Source organism: Salvelinus alpinus, chromosome 37, assembly GCF_045679555.1.
Source record: "Salvelinus alpinus chromosome 37, SLU_Salpinus.1, whole genome shotgun sequence".
NCBI classification, from domain to species: Eukaryota; Metazoa; Chordata; class Actinopteri; order Salmoniformes; family Salmonidae; genus Salvelinus; species Salvelinus alpinus.
This window is the reverse complement of record NC_092122.1, coordinates 10,594,066-10,618,086: the sequence shown is the minus strand read 5'-3', so window position 1 is coordinate 10,618,086 and position 24,021 is coordinate 10,594,066. Positions and strand designations below refer to the sequence as shown.

General features: G+C 44.5%; 2 protein-coding genes across 4 annotated transcripts in view; one reads left to right on the top strand and one right to left on the bottom strand.

Annotated features, from left to right (window-relative positions):
* Positions 1–7,066, top strand: part of LOC139565753 (inter-alpha-trypsin inhibitor heavy chain H5-like) — a 14,187-nt gene extending 7,121 nt beyond the window's left edge. For both annotated transcript variants that reach the window (XM_071386289.1, XM_071386288.1), the window contains exons 8-14: positions 356–527; positions 825–1,137; positions 2,162–2,844; positions 2,995–3,048; positions 5,294–5,410; positions 5,526–5,903; positions 6,053–7,066. In XM_071386289.1, the coding sequence (XP_071242390.1) occupies positions 356–527; positions 825–1,137; positions 2,162–2,844; positions 2,995–3,048; positions 5,294–5,410; positions 5,526–5,903; positions 6,053–6,333 (1,998 nt within the window). In that variant the 3' untranslated portion in view covers positions 6,334–7,066. The remainder of the gene's footprint in view (positions 1–355; positions 528–824; positions 1,138–2,161; positions 2,845–2,994; positions 3,049–5,293; positions 5,411–5,525; positions 5,904–6,052) is intronic.
* LOC139565755 (store-operated calcium entry regulator STIMATE-like) lies at positions 6,934–24,021 on the bottom strand. 2 transcript variants are annotated; one of them, XM_071386290.1, is made up of 8 exons: positions 23,532–24,019; positions 22,015–22,063; positions 21,708–21,803; positions 21,245–21,366; positions 20,119–20,231; positions 19,330–19,413; positions 17,388–17,516; positions 6,934–9,381 (listed from the first exon to the last, which is right to left on the bottom strand). In XM_071386290.1, exons 1-8 carry the CDS (start codon positions 23,719–23,721, stop codon positions 9,265–9,267), a joined length of 900 nt encoding a protein of 299 aa, XP_071242391.1. In that variant the 5' UTR covers positions 23,722–24,019; the 3' UTR covers positions 6,934–9,264. The 2 variants fall into 2 exon arrangements, with proteins under 2 accessions (XP_071242391.1, XP_071242392.1); XM_071386291.1 differs by lacking the exon at positions 17,388–17,516 and having other exon boundaries at positions 23,532–24,021.

Sequence of the window (24,021 nt, the reverse complement as noted above, 5' to 3'; positions counted from 1 at the left end):
TGTCCCAAAGGGCTGGGTCTTTGAGTGGCAGCGTCAGGTTAAGTCCAACCATTACAGAGTTAGCATGACAATAATACTGCTCCCAAAAACCATGACTAAAACATTACATCTGGGTGATTACCACAGTATTGGTGCTAACAGAAACCATGGGTGTTATTATAGCCTTTTGTGTGACAAGGTGTCTCTTCCCGTTGGGGCAAAGTTTTCCAGGCCTGTTTGGTTCGCTCGTCTGAACACAACTGAATAGAATGATTTTGCACGAAGGTATTACAATGATAGCATTTGATTTATTGATGAAAGCAAAACCAAAATGCTCTCTCTCTGTCTCTCGCCCCTCTCCCTCCCTCTCTCTCAGACTAAGGATGCCCTGTTCACTATCCTGAGGGACCTGCGTCCAGGCGACCAGTTTAACTTTGTCAGCTTCTCCAACCGTATCAAGGTGTGGCAGCCCAACCGCCTGGTCCCCGTCACGCCTCTCAACATCCGAGACGCCAAGAAGTTCATCTACATGCTCCAACCCACTGGAGGTGAGAGAGATAGAGACACAGCAGTGCATTCTGGGATAGAGGAAGATGAGTTATTTCACTGATAGGCCTAATCAGAATAATTTAGGGGTGCTTATATTTGTCCTGTTACACACTTCTACAAGAGTGTAATGGAAATGTGTTTCTTCGGTTTCCAACTCCCCCTGTGACAGCCCTAGGGAGTGGGGTCACGGTCAGGGTCACCATTAAATGCCTTGCTCAAAGGCATAGTTACATATATATCTGTTACTAATAACTATTTCCCAAGATCAATCTCACTCTCCATCCCTCCTCTACCAGGCACGGACATCAACGGTGGCATACAGACGGGCTCCTCATTGCTAAGTGGCTACCTGAACGCCGATCCGGACGCCAACCACAACAGTGTGTCTCTCATCATCTTCCTGACAGACGGGCGGCCCACGGTGGGTGAGCTGCAGTCTCCCAGCATCCTCAGCAACGCACGGACGGCGGTGAAGGAGCAGTTCTGCGTGTTCACCATCGGGATGGGGAACGATGTGGACTACAGGCTTCTGGAACGCATGGCCCTGGAAAACTGTGGGATGATGAGGAGGATACATGAGGATTCAGACGCCAGCACCATGCTCAAAGGGTGTGTGTGTGTGTGTGTGTGTGTGTGTGTGTGTGTGTGTGTGTGTGTGTGTGTGTGTGTGTGTGTGTGTGTGTGTGTGTGTGTGTGTGTGTGTGTGTGTGTGTGTGTGTGTGTGTGTGTGTGTGTGTGTGTGTGTGTGTGTGTGTGTGTGTGTGTGTGTGTGTGAGAGAGAAGTGTTCAGTAGACAGCTAGTACAGAGGAGAAGGCAGAAGTGGTTAGAATTGATTCATTATAATCCATTATATTCAAATGGTATAGAGAAGGTCAGGGGGTGAGATAAAGGAATAGGAATGAGTGAAAGAATAACTAATGATACACATACTGAGAGAAGGCTCTTCAGAGTCTTGAACTGCAATCTTTCAAACCAAACCAAACACACACACATTGGGTGACAGTCTTACCGGCCCCTTTTCTGAAGTGTTTGTTTAGGAGTGAGGGGAGGAATGTGTGTGACTGTGTGTTGTGAAAGGGCCGTCTGGGTATGTCTGAGGGGTTAATTGATAGCGTCCTGAGATAATAACAGAGGAGAGACCTAGTGGAGTCAGCACACAGTTAAATAGGTGAGGAGGTTTACTGTGCTACGGTTCAAGGCCTGGCTGGAAAACCAACACATTACAAACACACACAGGTTGTGTCCAAAATGGCACCCCATTCCCTAATCCCTACATAGTGCACTCCGTTTGACCAGGAACCACAGGGTGACATTTGGGACGAAGGCATACTCTCCTTAATACATCACCGTCCCTAACCGAATCTCTGGGGGGGGTGAGTGTGTGTACACAGTCACACAGACACTTGAGGCCCCGAGAGCATATCAGAGAGTAGTACACACAATGTCTTGATTCTTGTGTCCATGATACAGTGAAGTAGCTGACGTATAGAACTCTACTGGGCGCTAGATTCTCAACATGTTATAACATGGTAACACATATTATAACATTGGATGTTACTTCTATTCCCTCTTTCACTCTTCCATATCTCTCTCTCTCCCTCCATGTCCCTTCCTCCCTCTCTCTTCCTCTAGGTTTTATGATGAGATAGGCACTCCACTGCTCTCTGATATCAGGGTGAATTACACAGAGGACTCGGTCCAGTACGTCACCCAGCACCTCTTCACCAACTATTTCAACGGCTCAGAGATTGTAATCGCCGGCAAATTGACCAATCAAAGTGCAGACTCCCTGCACGTCCAGGTCACCGCCAGCAACAGCGACAAGAGCATCGTCCTGGAGACAGACTTGGCGTTACGGCAAAGGGAGGTGGAGACGGAGAGGCATGTGAAGGAGGCGGCGGCCGGGGTGGGGTCAGGAGTCACAGGGGCGGGCACGACAGGGTCAGTGGCGGATGATTTCGTGGAGCGCGTATGGGGTTTCCTGAGTGTGAAGGAGGGGCTGAGGTCCAGGCTGACGAGCCAGACCAGCAGGGAGAGAGAGGGACATACCCAGCAGGCAACTGACCTCTCCCTGACCTATCACTTCCTCACGCCCCTCACCTCCCTGGTGGTGGAAAAACCTCAGGTGCTGGCCGACGGAACCATGGCCGAGGACACACCCACCCCCACCCCTGTAACCACAGAGACAAATAAGAAGGCTGCTTCAGCCAATGAGCTGTCGGATGAGACGGAAGGGGAGGAAGACACGGCCCAGAGCCTGCACTTGAAGAAAGACCAGCCGGGCGGACAGAGTTCCAGAATTACCAAGACAACGGGTTAGCAGGCTTGATTGAGGCTTTTGTTTCTGACTTAATCCGTTTGATCAAATGCTTCCTGTTATCGATGCCAACGCCAACAAATAGAAAATGAGAGGAAGTATTGGACTACTGAAAACCTGTAAAAATCTAAGTCTGTTTTGTCTGTAGGTAAAGTTGTGAAGAGGCCAGTCCAAAAATCTATAACCATCTCCAAAACATCAGGTTAGTGGTTCTGAGGCTCTGTTAGAGGGAGGGGGACTGGAGAAAGCTACTGTAGACACACACACACACACACACACACACACACACACACACACACACACACACACACACACACACACACACACACACACACACACACACACACACACACACACACACACACACACACACACACACACACACACACACACACACACACACACACTGAGACAGAGAGAGAGGTCAGTAGACTAAAGAAGACACGTGAGATGACATCAATGACCCTGTCATTTCTGCTGCTTTCTCATCTCCTGAATCTTTACTTAGCTCAGCTCTCACAGGCCCACTCAAAGCGGGAAACAACTAACTGCCGATAACTAACTCAAATCAAATCAAATTGTATTGGTCACATACACATGGTTAGCAGATGTTAATGTGAGTGTAGTGAAATGCTTGTGCTTCTAGTTCCGACCGTGCAGTAATATCTAACAAGTAATCTAACAATTTCACAACAACTACCTTATACACACAAGTGTAAAGGAATGAATAAGAATATGTACATATAAATATATGGATGAGCGATGGCCGAACGGCATAGGAAAGATGCAGTAGATGGTATAGAGTACAGTATATACATATGAGATGAATAATGTAGGGTACGTAAACATTATATAAAGTGGCATTGTTTAAACTGACTAGTGATACATTTATTACATCCAATTTTTTATTATTAAAGTGGCTAGAGATTTGAGTCAGTATGTTGGCAGCAGCCACTCAATTTTAGTGATGGCTGTTTAACAGTCTGATGGCCTTGAGATAGAAGCTGTTTTTCAATCTCTCTGTCCCAGCTTTGATGCACTTGTACTGACCTCGCCTTCTGGATGATAGCGGGGTGAACAGGCAGTAGCTCGGGTGGTTGTTGTCCTTGATGATCTTTATGGCCTTCCTGTGACATCGGGTGGTGTAGGTGTCCTGGCGGGCAGGTAGTTTGCCCCCGGTGGTGCGTTGTGCAGACCTCACTACCCTCTGGAGAGCCTTACGGTTGTGGGCGGAGCAGTTGCCGTACCAGGCGGTGATACAGCCCGACAGGATGCTCTTGATTGTGCATCTGTAAAAGTTTAAGTGTTTTTGGTGACAAGCCAAATTTCTTCAGCCTCCTGAGGTTGAAGGAACTTAACTTTCCACCTTCTTCATTACTGTCCCATCGATGTGGATAGGGGGGTGCTCCCTCTGCTGTTTCCTGAAGTCCACGATCATCTCCTTTGTTTTGTTGACGTTGAGTGTGACGTTATTTTCCTGACACCACACTCCGAGGGCCCTCACCTCCTCCCTGTAGGTCGTCTCATCGTTGTTGGTAAACAAGCCTACCACTGTTGTGTCGTCTACAAACTTGATGATTGAGTTGGAGGCGTGTATGGCCACGCAGTTATGGGTGAACAGGGAGTACAGGAGAGGGCTGAGAAAGCACCCTTGTGGGGCCCCAGTGTTGAGGATCAGTGGGGTGGAGATGTTGTTTCCTATCCTCACCACCTGGGGACGGCCCGTCAGAAAGTCCAGGAACCAGTTGCACAGGGCGGGGTCGAGACCCAGGGTCTCGAGCTTAATGAGGGTACTATGGTATTAAATGCTGAGCTGTAATCGATGAACAGCATTCTTACATAGGTATTCCTCTTGTCCAGACTGCCGACAGCTAACTGCCGACAGCTAACTGCCGACAACTAACTGCCTACAACAACAAACTGCCGACAGCTAACTGCCGATAACTAACTGCTTACAACTAACTGCCTACACTGGTATCTGGTGATATCTGATTATACATAGTGTAGTCGTTTGTGCTTCACACCCACAGAAATATACAGACACTTGTATTTAACAGACCTGGGTTCAAATACTATTTCATGTATTTCATCTACTTTTCAATACATTTCCAAACAAGTATTCAGATACTGAAATACACTGGCTCAAACATACTCCCATGCATTTAACCCAGGTATTTGAAAATAGCATTTAAATAAGTATTTTAAAATACTTTAAAATACAATTTGGTCGACTATTTGGTTTTAATAGCCATTCAGATACTCAAATAAAAGTACTTGTTATGGCTGTGTATTTGAAAATACTCAAATACACAGAAAAAACTATTTAAATAACAAACACTTCAATACACATGTATTTGAATCCAGGTATGCATAGATGCACTATTTCCTCATATTCAATACAAGTGTCTCTCTAACCCGTCTCTCTCACACCAACCCCCTTGACACAGCGGACGGCGATCCCCACTTTGTGGTGGAGTTCCCCCTCAGTAAACTGACTGTGTGTTTCAACATCAACGGAGAGCCAGGACACATTCTCAGAATGGTATCTGACCACAAGCACTCTGGTAAGACTGTACTCTCAAGAGATTCTGACTTTATGTTAGATGTTCGGTTATGTGTTTTCATATGATTCATGTGGTCTATTTGTGTGTGCGATCGTGCGTGTGTATGTGAGTCTAGGTGTGACAGTAAACGGTAAGCTGATAGGCGCCCCGGCGCCAGCGGGCAGCCACAAACAGCAGAGGACATACTTCAGCACTATTACCATCGTGGTGAACCAACCCAAACGTTCCTACATCGAGGTCACCCCCAAGAAGGTCATCCTGGACGGACAGGACCGCTTGGTCCTGTCCTGCGACACCACAGTCTCCGTGGAGAGTGGCGGGCTTGCGGTGACGATAGTGGGGAAGTCCAACGTGACCGTAACCATTGGAGGAACCATTAGTTTCGTCATACTGGTGCATCAGTACAAGAACCCTGCTCCCTATCAGAGAAACCACCTGGGATTTTATATCTCCAACAGCAAAGGGCTGTCACATGACTGTCATGGACTACTGGGTAGGTATCAGAAACTACTAGTTGGAGGTAGGATTTGGGGGAAGGGGGCTTGAGCCGAAATGGAATTAGGCCCTAGTGAGGATTACCATTGGTTTGCCTATAGCTCTGTGGTTCTGTTCTATTCTGACCCTCTGTGATTCTACTTCCAGGTCAGTTCCTGTATGAGGAAGTGGGACTCGCAGAGCTTTCTGGCAATGCTACAGCAACAGGAGACCACAGCACGTCTTCACGGTCACCCATCCTGAAGGTCAAAGGGCGTTCAGTGCCGGTGGTCCAGAAGACCCGGCGTATCTACAGCGGACGTCAGAGCGTGGACTGCTGGTTCGCCAGGAACAACGCAGCCAAGCTGATCGACGGACAGTATGAGGACTATGTGGTGTCACACCTGTTCGACACGGGCGATTGGCCCCACGTAAGTAACGGAGCCTGAGACAGGAGCCAATAAGGAGCCAGCAATGTACATGTCCCGCCCACACTGGAACAATAACCCAGGTACAGCTATAGTAGCCAACAGGCTCTTTTCATACCCTCTGACACTAAACTTCTAAATCAGCTTTCTTTTTGCCCCACATACTCACACTCCAAACACTACTCTACTACCCATAGAGTTAGATAGAGGACTCATCTTTGTAACTGTGCCATATAGCGTATGTGACATCATGGGCAGTGTCATTGAGGTTATCTCCATTTTAAAGTAGTCAATTTTCTTCTTCACAATTGGCTGATCCCTCCTGCTGACCTAGTAAGACATGACTCCAACTGGGTCACCAGGAGAGATCAGCCAATGAAGTTGGAAGTCCCACCCAGTTGACTACATTAAAATGGTTGAAGCCCTCAATAGCACAGCCCATGCTAATACGGCCTTTTGGCCACTAGAGGCCTCTATCATTCTCTATGCTACTACCCCAGCCACCCATCCCCCTCCAACCATGTCTTTCAACCCACTTCGTGTTGCCTACTTCCTGTTGTCCTTCAGTTTTTTCCTCAGGTGCACCTGCTCTGAATAACCAACCATCAATATTCTTCAATATATTTTTTTACTATTTTTAATATAAATGTAATAAGGACATTGCTTGACTTGCATCATTTTATACTGATATTTTGTACTTTATTGAACCGGATGAACTTTTTGTGTGTAAAGGAAGTAAAACATAAAAACAAGATTCATTGGTAAAGATCAACTTTTTTCTGAACAGCTCTAGATTGTGAGAACACTTGAAACATAATAATAACAAAGTAAACAGCTCTATGAAAGTAACTAACAGTTAACACAAACATTTAGTATAAAGTATGTGCTATATGTGGCCGAAGCAGGAATCACACCCAAAACTAGTACTGTGCTCCATCCTACTGAGTCAATCCCATCAAGGGCTTTAAAGACAATGTCCTCATGTTCACAGGGCTCACATTCACAGTAAACGCTGCTCAATCGGAAATTGCGTTTAACGGCCGCATTGTCTACAACTCGTATTAGGACTGAATCCAGGCCTTAGTCATTGCAGGAAGGCAGGCTCTTTACATGCTAGGTTTAGGTGCTAACTGGGAAAGCAAACAGGTGAACCCGGTCAAGCTCATGTGGCGACACTGCTTAGGATCACACCTGGTCACACCAGACACACCCCTAACTAACCCTCTCCTCTACCTGTCCCAATGACTAGCTCCCTCTCTAACCACCCCCCTAACCAACCCCCTCATCCCTCCTATCATCAGTTTGGGGTCACAGAGGTGTACTACTCCACGTCCCGCTCAGGTGTCTGTCATCGAGCTCAGGGGCCACCGGGCTGACCTAAGCTACCAAAGGAATTTAACACCTGTTTTTTAATATACAATTTTACTTCTATTTAAATTATGATAATACAAAAACAGTGACAACAGTTAAGACAAAAGACAAAGACATTTTTCGCGTATCATAAATGAATCATGAATATATAGCAACATGGCACTTTCAAGTGGATATCCATTAAACATTCAAACTATTTCAGTCACAATTAAAAATTGTTTCCACAAACACATACAATGATGGACTGGAGCAACGCTAAATAAAAAATATAGATCTTTTCTTTTGTTTACAGTGAATAACTAGCATAAATGCAAACAGTGTAGTGGTGCAGGTCCTCACAGTAGCTGTTGTACACATTTGAGGTCACGTGAAATGACAGTCTCACAACCAGAATCTTTCACATCACTAAGACATTAAATGGTTCCAGGAACATAATTCAATTAATACAAAAATGGCAGTAGTGTATTTTCATGTTAGAGTTAACAGCTCAATGATTGAGGAATGTGATCTATAAGAATGAACATACAATTGTAAACTGAACACTATTTTGGTATCTCGGGTAATCTCCGAATTGACCGCGATCATTTCTAGGATACCACTTGGAAATCTCCCATTACATGTCATTACCACAGGTTTAACCCCAAGTAATATGAATACAGTAAAATATGTCAAATAGACTAAAGAAATAAGAAAATACATTAGAATGTTCAAAATCCCAAAGCTCTTTAGTTCATATTAGAAACATTGCAAATATTTGGATAAATCCAGATCAATCTCAAATGGACATCCATGAGGAATATAAAATGATCTGGTCCATTTTCCACATAGAATACCATTTTCCACCTTGTTAAACATCCTCTGCAGATAGTGTGAAGAACTGTTCCAGACCAAACTACTACAGTCCAACTCAGATAAAACATTTCCAACTTTAAGGTCCAACCGGCTGAGTTACAATAGTCTGACAACTGATCTGAGTGGACGTGATAGGTGAAATCCATATGATTGAAACTATCCAGCCCTTCCACTTGTTAGTGGCGAGGGAGGAAAGGACACTAGTAGTGGATTCTACAGGTCCAAAACGTATTTAATTACAGACCAGTAGATGCTGTATGTCGAGGTTTGAACAAAGCAGTTATCTGTATGATGAAGGAAAACAGAGGAGATTGTACCGACACCTTACCGCTACTCTTTAGAAGTTGATACGGTATGTCAAGGAGCTCGTTGGAGATCAACAAACACCCTTTTCACAAAATCCCTGTGAGAGAGGACAGATTTACTCTTTCATCATCACTGCGCTCTCTAATTATCTCCATTACGAGACACTTTATAGCCCCCACCAAGCTTGTTGTTTCAGTAATCAGGGACTGCAAGGGTGAAGGACTCCCCCCCCCCCTCCATCATAAAGCATAGTTAATATAACATTCAACATCCTCATAACAACCAAGTCATCAAAGACATCATTGGGATGTGTACAATGAAAAAAAGCAAATGCGTGTGATCTGGAAGGAGCGTACATTCACACAGCCGTGCTCGCGTTTGTGCGTGGCGCGGGTCAGGGTCTTGTAGAGATGGATACCAGAGCTACACCTCCACCCAGCTAGGTTTTATGCCCACTACTGGGAGGCTAGAGTGGGACCCTCCTAGGACCATTGTTGAACTATCCTCCTCCTCAGCGTCCGTGTCGACGGTCATCAGGACCTGGATATGAGGTAGAAACGCATCAGGGAACAGATACACAAACATACAGACATCGTCACACAGATACGTGAGCAGTTGTCGGCCAGGATGAGGTGATGTGTCCAGGTCTGGTGTGCTGTTATTTCCAATCCAAGGCTATAAAATTCCACTTTATTCCCAGTCTGGAATATTTTTTTTTTAAATGTATCCGTTATTTTACCAGGTAAGTTGACTGAGAACACGTTCTCATTTACAGCAACGACCTGGGGAATAGTTACAGGGAAGAGGAAGGGGATGAATGAGCCAATATTGTCCAGACCCCTGCTCCACCACCTATAAATCACAACATAGCGGAATTCAATCATACGCTTTATGGAAAGGCTTTTATGGCATAATAAACCCGTATATTACAATGAGAAAGTATTCAGACCCCTTGACTTTTTACACATTTTGTTACGTTACAGCCCCATTCTAAAAATGTATTACATTTAAAAAATACCAAATCAATCTACACTCAATACCCCATAATGACAAAGCAAAAACAGGTCAGACATTTTTGCACATGTATTACAAATAAAAAACTGAAATACCTTACGTAAATAAGTATTCAGACCCTTTGCTATGAGACTCGAAATTGAGCTTAGGTGCATCCTGTTTCCATTGATCATCCTTGAGATGTTTCTACAACTTGATTGGAAGATTCCACCTGTGGTAAATTCAATTGATAGTACATGATTTGGAAAGGCACACAGCCCTGTCTAGAAAAGGTCCCACAGTTGACAGTGCATGTCAGAGCAAAAACCAAGCCATGAGGTCGAAGGAATTGTCCATAGAGCTTCCAGAGAAGATTGTGTCGAGGCACAGATCTGGGGAAGGATACTAAAAACAAATCTGCAGCATTGAAGGTCCCCAAGAATGCAGTTGCCGCCGTCATTCTTAAATGGAATAAGTTTGGAACCACCAAGGCTCTTCCTAGAGCTGGCCATTCGGCCAAACTGAGTAATCGGGTGAGAAGGGCCTTGGTCAGGGAGGTGACCAAGAACCCAATGGTCACTCTGACATAGCTCCTCTGTGGAGACGGGAGAACCTTCCAGAAGGACAACCATCTCTGCAGCACTCCACCAATCAGGCCTTTATGGTAGTGGCCAGACGGAAGCCACTCCTCAGTAAAAGGCAAATGACAGCCCGCTTGGAGTTTGCCAAAAGGCCCCTAAAGGACTCTCAGACCATGAGAAACAAGATTCTCTGGTCTGATGAAACCAAGACTGAACTCTTTGGCCTGAATGCCAAGCGTCATGTCTGGAGGAAACCTGGCACCATCCCTACGGTGAAGCATAGTGGTGGCAGCATCATGCTGTGGGGATGTTTTTCAGCGGCAGGGACTGGGAGACTAGGCAGGATCGAGAAAAAGATTAACAGAGCAAAGTACAGAGAGATCCTTGATGAAAACCAGCTCCAGAGCGTTCAGGACTGGTGCGAAGGTTCACCTTCCAACAGGACAACGACCCTAAGCACACTGCGAAGACAACGCAGGAGTGGCTTCGGGACAAGTCTCTGAATGTCCTTGAATGGCCCAGCCAGAGCCCAGACTTGAACCCAATGGAACATCTCTGGAGAGACCTGAAAATAGCTGTGCAGTGATGCTCCCCATCCAACCTGACAGAGCTTGAGAGGATCTGTGGAGAAATGGGAGAAACCTCCTAAATACAGGTGTGCCAAGCTTGTAGCGTCATACCCAAGAAGACTCGACGCTGTAATCACATCAAAAGGTGCTTCAAAAAAAGTACTGAGCAAAGAGTCTGAATATTTCAGTTATTTTATTTTTAATATATTTGCAAAAAATGTAAACTTCTTTGCTTTGTCATTATGGGGTATTGTGTGTAGATTGATTTAAAAAAATTCCAACATCAATTTTAGAATAAGGCTGTAATTTAACAAAATGTGGAAAAAGTCAAGCTATCTGAATACTTTTTGAATGCTGGCTACAGAGACATCTTGGATGAGATTATGGTAGTGTGTGCATGCACGCAATGCAGACATCTTGGATGAGATTATTGTAATGGAAGAAGCAGAGGCAGAAAGGGGGCTTGCCCAGCCTTCCTCTCTCACCGATATGAGGCCAATCCCAAATCAATCATCTTCATTCAGATACTGTACACTCAGACCAAGATGTCAATCGATGTTTGTCTGTGTGTTTCATCCCATAAGGAAACAGGTCGGAGATGTTAGGGCATTTAACTAGTCAGTTTGACAGCATACACCAGAAAGGCCATAACTAACAACAGCTCTAAAATAACTAAATGTTTGGCTGTTTATGATAAAAGTAAACAGCCTTCTCTGAACACCATATGGCCACAGCTGACCATGGATGAAATCATTCCCCAACACTATCCTACAGCCCATGTCGGGAACTGAAATCAAACTCATTGCACACAGACTACTGACCAACCAAACTCCAACAGCACTCCCTAATCAATGCCCTCCTCTCTCCCATGGACATAGTTCTCTCCCTCTTTCTTCTCCTCCTCCACTCCGCTCTGCTTTCCATAACATCACTGAATGGAAATTAATTCCAAATGTCACTTTTATTCCTGGGATGAAGGGATGATTTGTTGCTGCTTGGCAGAGTACCAGGGACGAGGAGGGAGAGTGAGAGAGAGCAACACTGCCAGTCTGTCATAATCATTGTGACTCCAGAGAGAGGGTGAGAAAGAGAGAGAGGACAGAGCGAGAGAGAGGAGAGTGTACAGTAACACATTGACTGCTGTGTAGGAGGTCAATTCTGATTCCCCAACACAGGACGCTTCTGTCGACAGTCTCACTACTCCAATACACACTACATGATTTCCCACTCAAATGGACCAACACTATACACCCACTGGAAACAGTTAACTAATATCATAAAGACATCACTATTCACCACATACTGTTCTCTCACCAAATACAATTCTCACAATGGATCCATTGAAACAAGGTGATCACACCCTTACGGTAGACTACAATCTCAACAGATTAAGAGCAACTCTACAACATGAAACACAGAAGACACTTGACTCAACGACGTGACAACTGGCAGGCCGATCTAGCGCCATACATCCATCACTCGTGTCTTACCAAACAAGGAATGTCAATAACATTGCTATGATACTCATTTTCCAGAACAACCGGGACAAAGTAAGACATTGACTCAATTCCACACGGCACAATCCAACTCGGGTAACTGACCCACAGAGAAACAACACAACAAATTGACGGGCGAAAACGGAGAGAGAAACAAAAATGGAGAGAAAGGGGGAGAAAGGGGGATTTTCCATGACTTCGTCTTTCCTTGACAGTAACTGTGGGCCAGTTGCCCTTTAGACCAACCCAGAGAGCAGTGTGGGGGGGCGGGGGGGGCACATAAAACAGGTGCAGACAGGCTAAATCACTGTGACAAACATCTATCATAACTCACACACACTCCGTTTCTTTTCTTTCTCAACAAACACACGTCTTTAGCCAGTGTCCCATGGGGATGTGGAGTGTTATGGGGATGTTTGGTGGGAAAGTCTCTCTTACACCCATGGGCTTTAATGTTGTATCATCAAATGGTGTCCCTTCATGATCCCACAGAGCAGTAGTACTCAGAGATCTGCAGTCCCCTCTTATGGTTAACTGTAGGACTGACCCCAATTATTTGACTGCTTGATTGGTCAACTACTAGTCGAGCAGTAGCAAATATACACTACATGACCAAAAGGATGTGGACACCTGCTAGTCAAACATCTCATTTCAAAATCGCGGCCATTATTATGGAGTTGGTCCCCCCTTTGCTGCTGGAAAGACTTTCCACTAGATGTTGGAACATTGTTGCGGGGACTTGCTTCCATTCAGCCACAAGAACATTAGTGAGGTCGGGCACTGACGTTGGGCGATTAGGCCTAGCTCGCAGTCTGCCTTCCAATTCATCCCAAAGGTGTTCGAAGTAGTTGAGGCAAGGGCTCTGTGCAGGTCAGTCAAGTTCTTCCACACCGATCTCGAAAAACCATTTCTGTATGGACCTCGCTTTGTGCACGGGGGCATTGTCATGGTGAAACAGGAAAGTGCATACCCCAAACTGTTGGCACAAAGTTGGAAGCACAGAATCATCTAGAATATCATTGTATGCTGTAGCATTAATATTTCCTTTCACTAGAACTAAGGGGCCGAGCCAGAACCATGAAAAACAGCCCCAGACCATTATTCCTCCTCTACCAAACTTTACATTTGACACTATGCATTGGAGCAGGTAGCTATCTCCTTGCATCCGCCAAACCCAGATTCATCCATCGGACTGCAAGATGGAATCCAATGGCAGCGAGCTTTACACCACTCCAGCCGACGCTTGGCATTGCGCAACGTGATCTCAGGCTTGTGTGCGGCTGCTCTGCCATGGAAACCCATTTCATGAAGCTCCCGACGAACAGTTATTGTGCTGACATTGCTTCCAAAGGCTGTTTGGAACTTGGTAGTGATTGTTGCAACAGAGGACAGACGACTTATACGTGCTATGCGCTTCTGCACTCGGCGGTCCCGTTCTGTGAGCTTGGGTGGCCTACCACTTTGCGGCTGAGCTGTTGTGGAAACGTCTAGGAGCAACTTTACAATAACAGCACTTACAGTTGACCGGGGCAGCTCTAGCAGGGCAGAAATTTAACAAATTGACTTGTTGGAAAGTTGGCATCCTATGACGGCGCCACGTTGAAAGTCACTGAGCTTTACGCTATGGGCCATTCTACTGTCAATGTTTGTCTATGGAGATTGCATGGCTGTGTGCTCGATTTTATACAACGGTCAGCAACAGGTGTGGCTGAAATAGCCAAATCCACTAATTTGAAGGGGTGTCCACATACTTTTGTATATGTTTTTTTTAATGGCACACGAGACACCTCTCTCATTTGCACCCATTTCAGTGAACTAATCCATTGCGGAGGCCGAGACTAATCCATTGTGGAGGCCGCGGGGGTGGCACAGTCAAAGAAGAAGAGGAGTGTGGCTGCACAATGCACATCTCTCCAGAATGGGCTCCCTCCCGCCAATTTGTGTACATTCATTGTTTCATAACTTCATTGTGTGAATTGTTTGCATTTGACTGTTAGTGTATATCAATTCCCCATTACATACGTTTATCACCAGTAGTACATTTACAGTTAATTCCTATCATTTCTAATCTACAAAGTTTGGTTGGTTACGGTAATGTCTTTTAATGCATTAAATATATTATTTCAGACTTTTACCATTCTCATTGTTGGAGTGGACACGTTGTTTGCAGAGCGCACAACCTATGCTACACTTTAGAGAAACAAGTTTTGGTTTATTTCATTCCATTTATGAGTTTTGTTAATTTAGTCTTTGTCTTTTGCTTGGAGCACTCCTGTCGATGTTGAGTAAGGACACGCACCCGATTATGCATTGAAGTAGACCTATAGGCTACCTGGCCTGCGTGCAAATGTAGGCATATAAATGTGCCCATTTGGGGATCTGATAGTATTTCTGATTGGCTTAATGCACGATCACTAATGAGCTGTAGAGCTTCTCAAAGTGATGTTTTCTTCACCTCAAACAGCCAGCAAACAAAGTAGGTTTTTACATCCATTGAAAATGACAATTCCTCAATGTATTTAAAAAAAATCTTTCCAGCTCTCTCCCTTTCAATAACCACTCAGCGTGAAAGAGAAAAATGTCATGCTCTGATCCAGTGGAAACATAAAATAGGCCAAACTGATTACTCCTTATCCCTTACGCAAATAGCCTACAGCTGTGTTTGTCCCGAGCTCACTAGCATGGACAACTTTGAGGGCCCAAGATATTTTATACAATGTTGCAAGGAGTTTCAGGCCAGACCCAAGTAAATAGTTGATACGTTTCAACGTTCGCTGCAGACAGGCCATGCGTAGCCAATGTGGTTTATAGGATATTTATTTTTATCAGGACATTTTCTACCTGCAGGCAGCAATGTTTTTATTTGCTGGCTTTATAGGCAATTTTTATATAGTTGGAAATGGCAATATAAAGTAACTTTTTAGGTTTGTATCATTTTCATTTAGATAGAATTCTGATTAACCACATGACAATGATTTTGAGGTACGAATATGTTTTTATAAATGAAACTGTTCCACAAAAATGTGCATTTGAAAACTATAACTGACACGAAGATCAGTAGAAATGGTAAGATAAATGGTCATTCCACATAAGAAATGTTGGCGACTCCTTGTGTAGCCTATTACCAGCAACTTCAGGAGAGTAACGGCAGAATCTGGAAAAACCATTAGGAGCGGGAGGAGGTGAAGTTTTTCTTCTGGTTATCTTGATCTCTGGCTCCCTCTTCAGTCATTTGTGCCTTATTTCATCAAACGGTGAGCTTAAAGCATCAGACAAGCTCAATGCATATAGTTGATTTTATTAAAACACATAGGGTGTTATATATATATATATATATATATATGAGAGAAAAACACACATTTTAAAATGTTGACCAATTGATTGGTCGAAAGAACAGACGCCTTTCAGTCGACCAATATATATATATATATATTTTTGTCAGGGACATCTCTAGTTAACCTCTCTGGTACAAGTGGGACCCTCGACAACAGCCAGTGAAAATGCAGGGCGCCAAATTCAAAACAACAGAAATCCCATAATTAAAATTCCTCAAACATACAAGTATTATACACCATTTTAAAGATAAACTTCTTGTAAATCCAACCACAGTTCCCGATTTCAAATAGGCTTTACAGCGAAAGCACACCAAACAATTGTCTTAGGTCAGTGCCTAGTCACAGAAAACCATACAGCCATTTTCCAGCCAAGGAGAAGGCTCACAAAAGTCAGAAATAGCGATTAAATGAATCACTAACCTTTGATGATCTTCATCAGATGGCACTCACAGGACTTCATGTTACACAATAAATGTGTGTTTTGTTCGATAAAGTTAATCTTTATGTCCAAAAACCTCATTTGAAATTGGTGTGTTATGTTCAGAAATGCATTGTCTCAAACAAACATCCGGTGAAAGTGCAGAGAGCCACATCAAATTACAGAAAAACATTGATAAAAGATACAAGTGTTAAACACGAATAAAGATAAACTTCTCCTTAATGCAAGCGCTGTGTCAGATTTCAAAAAGGCTTTACGGCGAAAGCACACTTTGCGATTATGTTAGGTCAGCGCCTAGCCACAGAAAACCACAGCCATTTTCCAACCAAGGAAAGGTGTCACAAAAGTCAGAAAAAGCATTCAAATGAATCACTTACCTTTGATGATCTTCATCTGGTGGCACTCCCAGGTCTCCATGTTAGACAATAAATGTACGTTTTGTTCGATAATGTCCCTCTTTATGACCAAAAACCTCCTTTTTGTTCGCGCGTTTAGTCCAGTAATCCGAATACACAAGGCGCGGTCAGTAAGTCCAAACGAAAACTTTTTTTAAAGTACAATAAAAGTTCGTAGAAACATGTCAAACGATGTTTAAAATCAATCCTCAGGTTGTTTTTGTCATAAATAATAAATAATATTTCAACCGGACAAAAGCTTCGTCAATAGAAAAGGAGAAACAAGAAAGGCACGTTCCCGATCACGCGCAGGACTCACGGCTGGAAATGTCCACTGTCCTCTCATTGAAAGTGCTGTATCTCCCTCATTTTTCAGAGTAAAAGCCTGAAACAATGCTTAAAGACTGGCCACATGTAGAGGAAGCCATAGATATCGTAAACTGGGTCCTAAGTCTTTGTATGGTGGATAGGCTTTCAATGGAAAAACAGCCTTTCAAAATAATAGTACTTCCCTGGTTGGATTTTCCTCAGGTTTTCACCTGCCATATCAGTTCTGTTATACTCACAGACATTATTTTAACAGTTTTGGAAAGTTTAGAGTATTTTCTATCCAAATCTACTAATTATATGCAAATCCTAGCTTCTGGGCCTGAGTAGCAGGCAGTTTAATTTGGGCAAGCTTTTCTTCCAAAATTCCAAATGCTACCCCCTACCCTAGTGAAGTTAACGGACTCTCACCTGTGACTCGTCGCCAGTAACCCACGACGCCGTGGAGTCAACCTTGGTCGAGGGGTCACAGGAGTCGTCCAGGCTCTTGTACTTGTACTTCCTCATCATCAGACTGTCCACCACCCAGAACATTATGGACTACAGAGGGTCACACAGAGAACAAACTCAGTCAGTACAACTGGTGCAGTGGTGGACACAGAATGGCCATGTAATGTACAATCAGTGTAGCCTAGTAAGCCTACATACTGCAAACTTCATGCACGTTTTCTATCCAAAAATACAAGCTTTATGCACTGTCTGGGATACTAAAAATCCAAATAACTTCACAGATCTTCATTGTAAAGGGTTTAAACACTGTTTCCCATGCTTGTTCAATGAACCATAAACAATTAATGAACATGCACCTGTAGAACGGCTGTTAAGACACTAACAGCTTACAGACGGGAGGCAATTAAAGGCACAGTTATGAAAACTTAGGACACTAAAGAGGCCTTTCTACTGACTCTGAAAAACACCAAAAGAAAGATGCCCAGGGTCCCTGCTCATCTGCGTGAACATGCCTTAGGCACACTGCAAGGAGGCATGAGGACTGCAGATGTAGCCAGGGCAATAAATTGCAAAATCCGTATTGTGAAACGCCTAAGACAGCGCTACAGGGAGACAGGACGGACAGCTGATCGTCCTCGCAGTGGCAGACCACGTGTAACAACACCTGCACAGGATCAGAACATCCGAACATCACCCCTGCGGGACAGGTACAGAATGGCAACAACAACTGCCCGAGTTACACCAGGAACGCACAATCCTTCCATCAATGCTCAGACTGTCCGCAATAGGCTGAGAGATGCTGGATTGAGGGCTTGTAGGCCTGTTGTAAGGCAGGTCCTCACCAGACATCACCGGCAACAACGTTGCCTATAGGCACAAACCCTCCGCCACTAGACCAGACAGAACTGGCAAAAAGTGCACTTCACTGATGAGTCGCGGTTTTGTCTCACCAGGGGTGATTGTCGGATTCGCGTTTATCGTCGAAGGAATGAGAGTTACATCGAGGCCTGTACTCTGGAGAGGGATCGATTTGGAGGTCGAGGGTCCGTCATGGTCTGGGGCGGTGTGTCACAGCATCATCGGACTGAGCTTGTTGTCATTGCAGGCAATCTCAACGCTGTGCATTGTAGGGAAGACATCCTCCTACCTCATGTGATACCCTTCCTGCAGGCTCATCCTGACATGACCCTCCAGCATGACAATGCAACTAGCCATACTGCTCGTTCTGTGCGGGATTTCCTGCAAGACAGGAATGTCAGTGTTCTGCCATGGCCAGCGAAGTGCCCGGATCTCAATCCCATTGAGCACGTCTGGGACCTGTTGGATCAGAGGGTGAGGGCTAGGGCCATTCCCCCAGAAATGTCCGGGAACTTGCAGGTGACTTGGTGGAAGAGTGGGGTAACATCTCACAGCAAGAACTGGCAAATCTGGTGCAGTCCATGAGGAGGAGATGCACTGCAGTACTTAATGCAGCTGGTGGCCACACCAGATACTGACTGTTACTTTTGATTTTGACCCCCCCCTTTGTTCAGGGACACATTATTCCATTTCTGTTAGTCACATGTCGGTGGAACTTGTTCAGTTTATGTCTCAGTTGTTGAATCTTATGTTTGTACAAATATTTACACATGTTAAGTTTGCTGAAAATAAACAGTTGACAGTGAGAGGACGTTTCTTTTTTTGCTGAGTTTACATATACCACAGGAGGTTGGTGGTACCTTAATTGGGGAGGACGGCTCATAGTAATGGCTGGAATGGAATGAATAGAACAGTATCAGACTCAAACACACGGTTCCATTTACTCCATTCCAGCCATTATTATGAGCCATCCTCCCCCCAGCAGCCTCCTCTGACATATACACAACATTATGCAGAGTGTTATTGCAGGCTGGTTGAGACTCACGTTGACAATGACGGGCACGATGAGCATGACCAACACAAGGTCCACCTGAGGGTTAGGGATGTAGTCCAGCAACACAGACTGCAGCTGGAACAGCAGCGTGCAGAGAAACACACTTTCAATTAGTGCAGGGCAAAACAACATCATGTTGCACAAAAGACTGTCATCCAAGGACATTTAGATCGTCAATATTTTTCACTATAATAGAACGAGCATCTCTTTGGCTCTCTACTGTGGAACATGTGTGAGATTGGAGCTAATGTGATTATTATGTGGTATTCACCATGTCAGAGAGACCCCCCCCCCTGCCTTCCTCCCTGAGAAAAAGCTCCAGTGTCCCAAAGAAATATGTGTACTAGAAAAAACTAAAACGACCCTCTTCAAAAGAGGAGCAGTGAGCAGAGCAACAACAACCCTAAAACACAAAGAAGGTTTGAGCAGGAGATCCACAGCCTCAAACAAATAACTAACCAAACAAACTGTCTAAAGACCCTAGTCCCAGGGGCCGGATGATATTCATTTGGTTGAAGGTCAATGTTCCCATTCTGTTCAAAGGACAACTCTTTCTCTTTGTTCTCTCCAAAACCTTTCATCCTCCCTTTGTTTTTCAGCCTTGACTTTCTGTTGACTTTAAATTGTCACCAGAGATTTCAAACACAGAACCGAGAAGAAAGAACATGATTGACACTTCCGCTCTCTCCCTCGAGTGGGTAGAGTCTCTCAGTTCTCTCAGGATCTGGGTTAGCCCATGTCCCTGGAGCAGGTGGTTGTGGGTACTGTGGGCCTACTCACGTTGGTCCATCCAGGAATGAGCAGGACCAAGCTGACTACACTCTTCTCCAGGACCATGATGAGAAGGTAGACACCACACTGACCGAGCCATGCTGCAGCCTGGGGAGGGTCACCTGGTCAGACAGAACAGACCATTACTTAATGACCACACGGTGATCACACTGAAACCACATACACTGACCAACGGACTCAGATCGTCACCTAGGGAAGATCAGCCATAGAGAGGACGACACCAGACTGCCACAACCACACTGACACCATAGAGGCATTCATACACACAGACAAGCACCCACAAACACAGTGTGCTGGTCTAAACACTATTTGCATCTCTCGGTCATCTCAGTGTACACAGACAGGAACATGTCTGTCATTAACAAACACTCTACACCTGGGAACACAGCAGAGAGAAACAGACAAGAGAGAGACAGACGAGAGACACAGACAGCGAGACCGAGAGAGAAGTGAGACAGCGGCGAGAAAGGTATAAGAGAGAAACTGCATGTTGTTGTTGTTCAGCTCTTTAAGAGGGACAGAGTGGATTTACAACAATGTTTTACTATTTGTTAAGTTTTCAGGACCAATAGTTATGACAGAGGGACAGTATTTGTAGCAGGCTTTTGGGGAAAAGATCCCCACACAGAGAGAGCGTGATCCAGATCGGATGGAATCTAAAGCCCACGAAAACATTTGGCCAGTTGTCATGGCACAGCTGCATTTACAATCCGGTGGATCATAATAATCAATGGAAAAAACAACATGAAACAGAACCAAGCGCAGATACAGTAGAAAATGACTTTGTGGAATACAGTAGATTAACAGACTGACATTTGAAATCTTATTTTGTTTCTTTTTTCCCCCCATTAAGACTTATGGACGGAGCGAGTGCAGCAATTGGCTAGAACTTAATCCCACAAGTCATCATCGCCCATCGGAGGATGTTTTTCATGCAATATTCTCATGAGCCTACAGCGGCCTCCAGTGGTGAAAGGAAGAAGTGTCAACCTTCCTGAAATATTCGGAAAATGAACTGGCACAACCCTCTCCAACGCACAGAACAGTAGTTGTCTGTACTTTGGCCAACCTCCAAACATTTGACACGACCTAAACAGATGTCTAGGAGACTCACCGTATTCTCCAAAGGTGAGCAGTGTGAACTGCTTGTACTCCACGATCCTGGAGACAACCTTGACCCCCGCCCAGATGACCAGCATGCCTAGCGTGGCATCGAGCAGGAAGTTGATCAGATACCTGTGGAAACCCACCAGGAAGTGAGTCAGTGATTTGACATGGGGCAGCAGGTAGCCTAGCGGTTAGAGTGTTGGGCCAGTAACCGAAAGGTCAGTGGTTGGAATACACGAGCCGACAAGGTGCAAAATCTGTCAATGTGTCCTTGAGCAAGGGACTTATCACCTAATTTGCACTAGGGCTACCATACTACTATGGTTGACCGTGTAAAACAACACATTTCACTGCACCTGTCTGCTGTATGTCACAATAGAACATCTTATGTATTTATCATAATGATTGGTTGAGGCTTTAGATTGGAAGGTGGTTTCTGCAAACCTGTCCAATCACAGCTATGGACTCACAGGGAACAGGGGTCCATTTCTGTGAGGTTGGAGAGGAACACATTGGCGAAGTGGATGAAGAGAGCGCCAATGGCCTGCTTGGACATGTCGTAAAACCTGTAGAGATGGGGTGAAATGTAGGATGGTCATCACCATGGTGACTTGTAATAGCCAAATATATAAGTCAAGCAACAAACATTAACATATCTAAATCTAATAGAATCTATGATCCTCAGCGATGTGATCAACCGATGGTCTCCTGTTCTTCCCTGGGGGTTTGATACAGTCTCTGATAAGAAATAGAAATAAAAAAACACCGGTCTCTTACCAGATCCTCCATGGTCTTCTGATCCCTACGGGCTCACGGAACCTCTTCACTGTAGAGAGAGATGGAGAGACGCAGTGAGTGGGTGAGTGAGAGAGACAGCCATAGAAGAGTGACAAATCCTATCTTTGTGAGTGTACATGTCCCCTGTGGGTCCAGGAGAGATGGATAAAGAATGGCACAGTCAGAACCACATGCTCCCTCAGACCACCCATCCCCATCAGGACACTGGTAGCTCAGGGCTACGTGTCTAACAGGAACCCACTGTTCCTCTCTCCCCATCTAACACAAGGTCTGAGTGTGTGACTGTTCACATACCAATCATCATGTTGTGGCTGCAGTTTGACTCATTATCACCAAAAAACTATCTGAAGGTTAGAATGCAAAGCCACAATTGGTGCCTGGCATAAAATGATAGCAACTGTATCCAAGAACTCTGGCACGCAAAAGGTGGGGCCAGTGGTCTGTCAATGGGAGGAAGTCACCAAAATAGCCAAGAGGAAGAGGACTCCAAAACAAAGATGGACGCATCTTGGCAAGCGGAGGAGAGGCATTGAGATGGACAGGGTAGCTCTGCAGTGCAGCGCTTGGCTGAGTAGACCCTTGTTTTTCAGCAGTATATTAACAGACTTGGGTCTGTCACACACACACACACACACACACACACATCTTCTTACTAATAAGTAACTGTGAGGTCAAAGCTATTTGATCCTCCACTCACCTTTAGAGTCTGACCCCTTTCTGTCATAAATCACTCTGTTGTAAAGTACATGCCTACAAAATGTCCTCTCACTGTAGATAGAGATATAGACAGAGCCTATTCTCTGATATTCAAAAAGGCATGGATGTATTCTGTAGGATTTTATGACCACCCTCTCAAAATAGTTTGCTCCATCATAGACCATAAACGTACACCCCTGTCTTGAAGAGGCATTTCAATAATAAGAATAATACAAATGAAATGGGTTTATAGATCGTTTACCAGTAGTTTATCGTTTAGGGATAGTTTATTAATATACAATAGTCTAATAGTTATAGGATACATTCGAGATCGTTTACATTTCTGTTGATGGGCCACGAATGATATATGGCTACGCGTGGCGCTGAATATTTAAAACTTAGCACATAAAAGGATATGGGAAACATTCTTATAATAGACTATTTAAATGGAATTATAATATAATGATATATTTTACATTTAAGTCATTTAGCAGACGCTCTTATCCAGAGCGACTGATATATGTATTATCAGCCTTATAAAGTGCAACAGCAGCCTATCGGATAGAAACGTCAAATAGCATAAACAAACAAACTGCCACGTGCTCACAGATGGAGAGTAGCTCTGCAGTTGATACCAGAGTAGTGCTTGGCTGAGTAGACCCTTGATTTTCCCTTTAAAAGTGATGTCTAAGTATTTTATTTTAAACATGATCTGCCATTTCAAAACAATAGGTTATCCTATACAATTATACTCCTCAGCCCTTGAAACATTGTTACGTTCTCTTCTGAAAGATACTCACCCATCAATGTACTGAAGGCAACTATGGCCAGCAACCCTTGAATCAAGACTCCGAATCCGTTTGTCAAAGCCCCGTTATCGCATCCCTGAGGGTTCGCCTTCGTAATGTCTGACATGTTCGAAATCTCAAAAACTGCATTATTAAACAGTTTTTTGACCATAAAAACACCATTGTATCGGTAAATGCCCATGTCGAATACTTTAAAATCACCCGAGGCAGACAAAGGACAGGGGGCACTTCCCCTGTTTGCGAGGAGAAATCTAGGAGCCTTCCAATCTCAAGAAAAACAAGACGAACTTGCCATGCTATCACTGCTCAATGTCTCTCTCGCGAAGTTAATACGAAAGTATTTTGCGGGGGGGAAAAAGTCACCGAAAAACTAAAGTTAGGAACAGGATTAAATGTTCTACTCCATATCAACCGCAAAATGCGGGATTCTGACGTCACCTCCTGCTGTTGAATTCCTTGGATCTCTGCGAGCGCAGGCGGT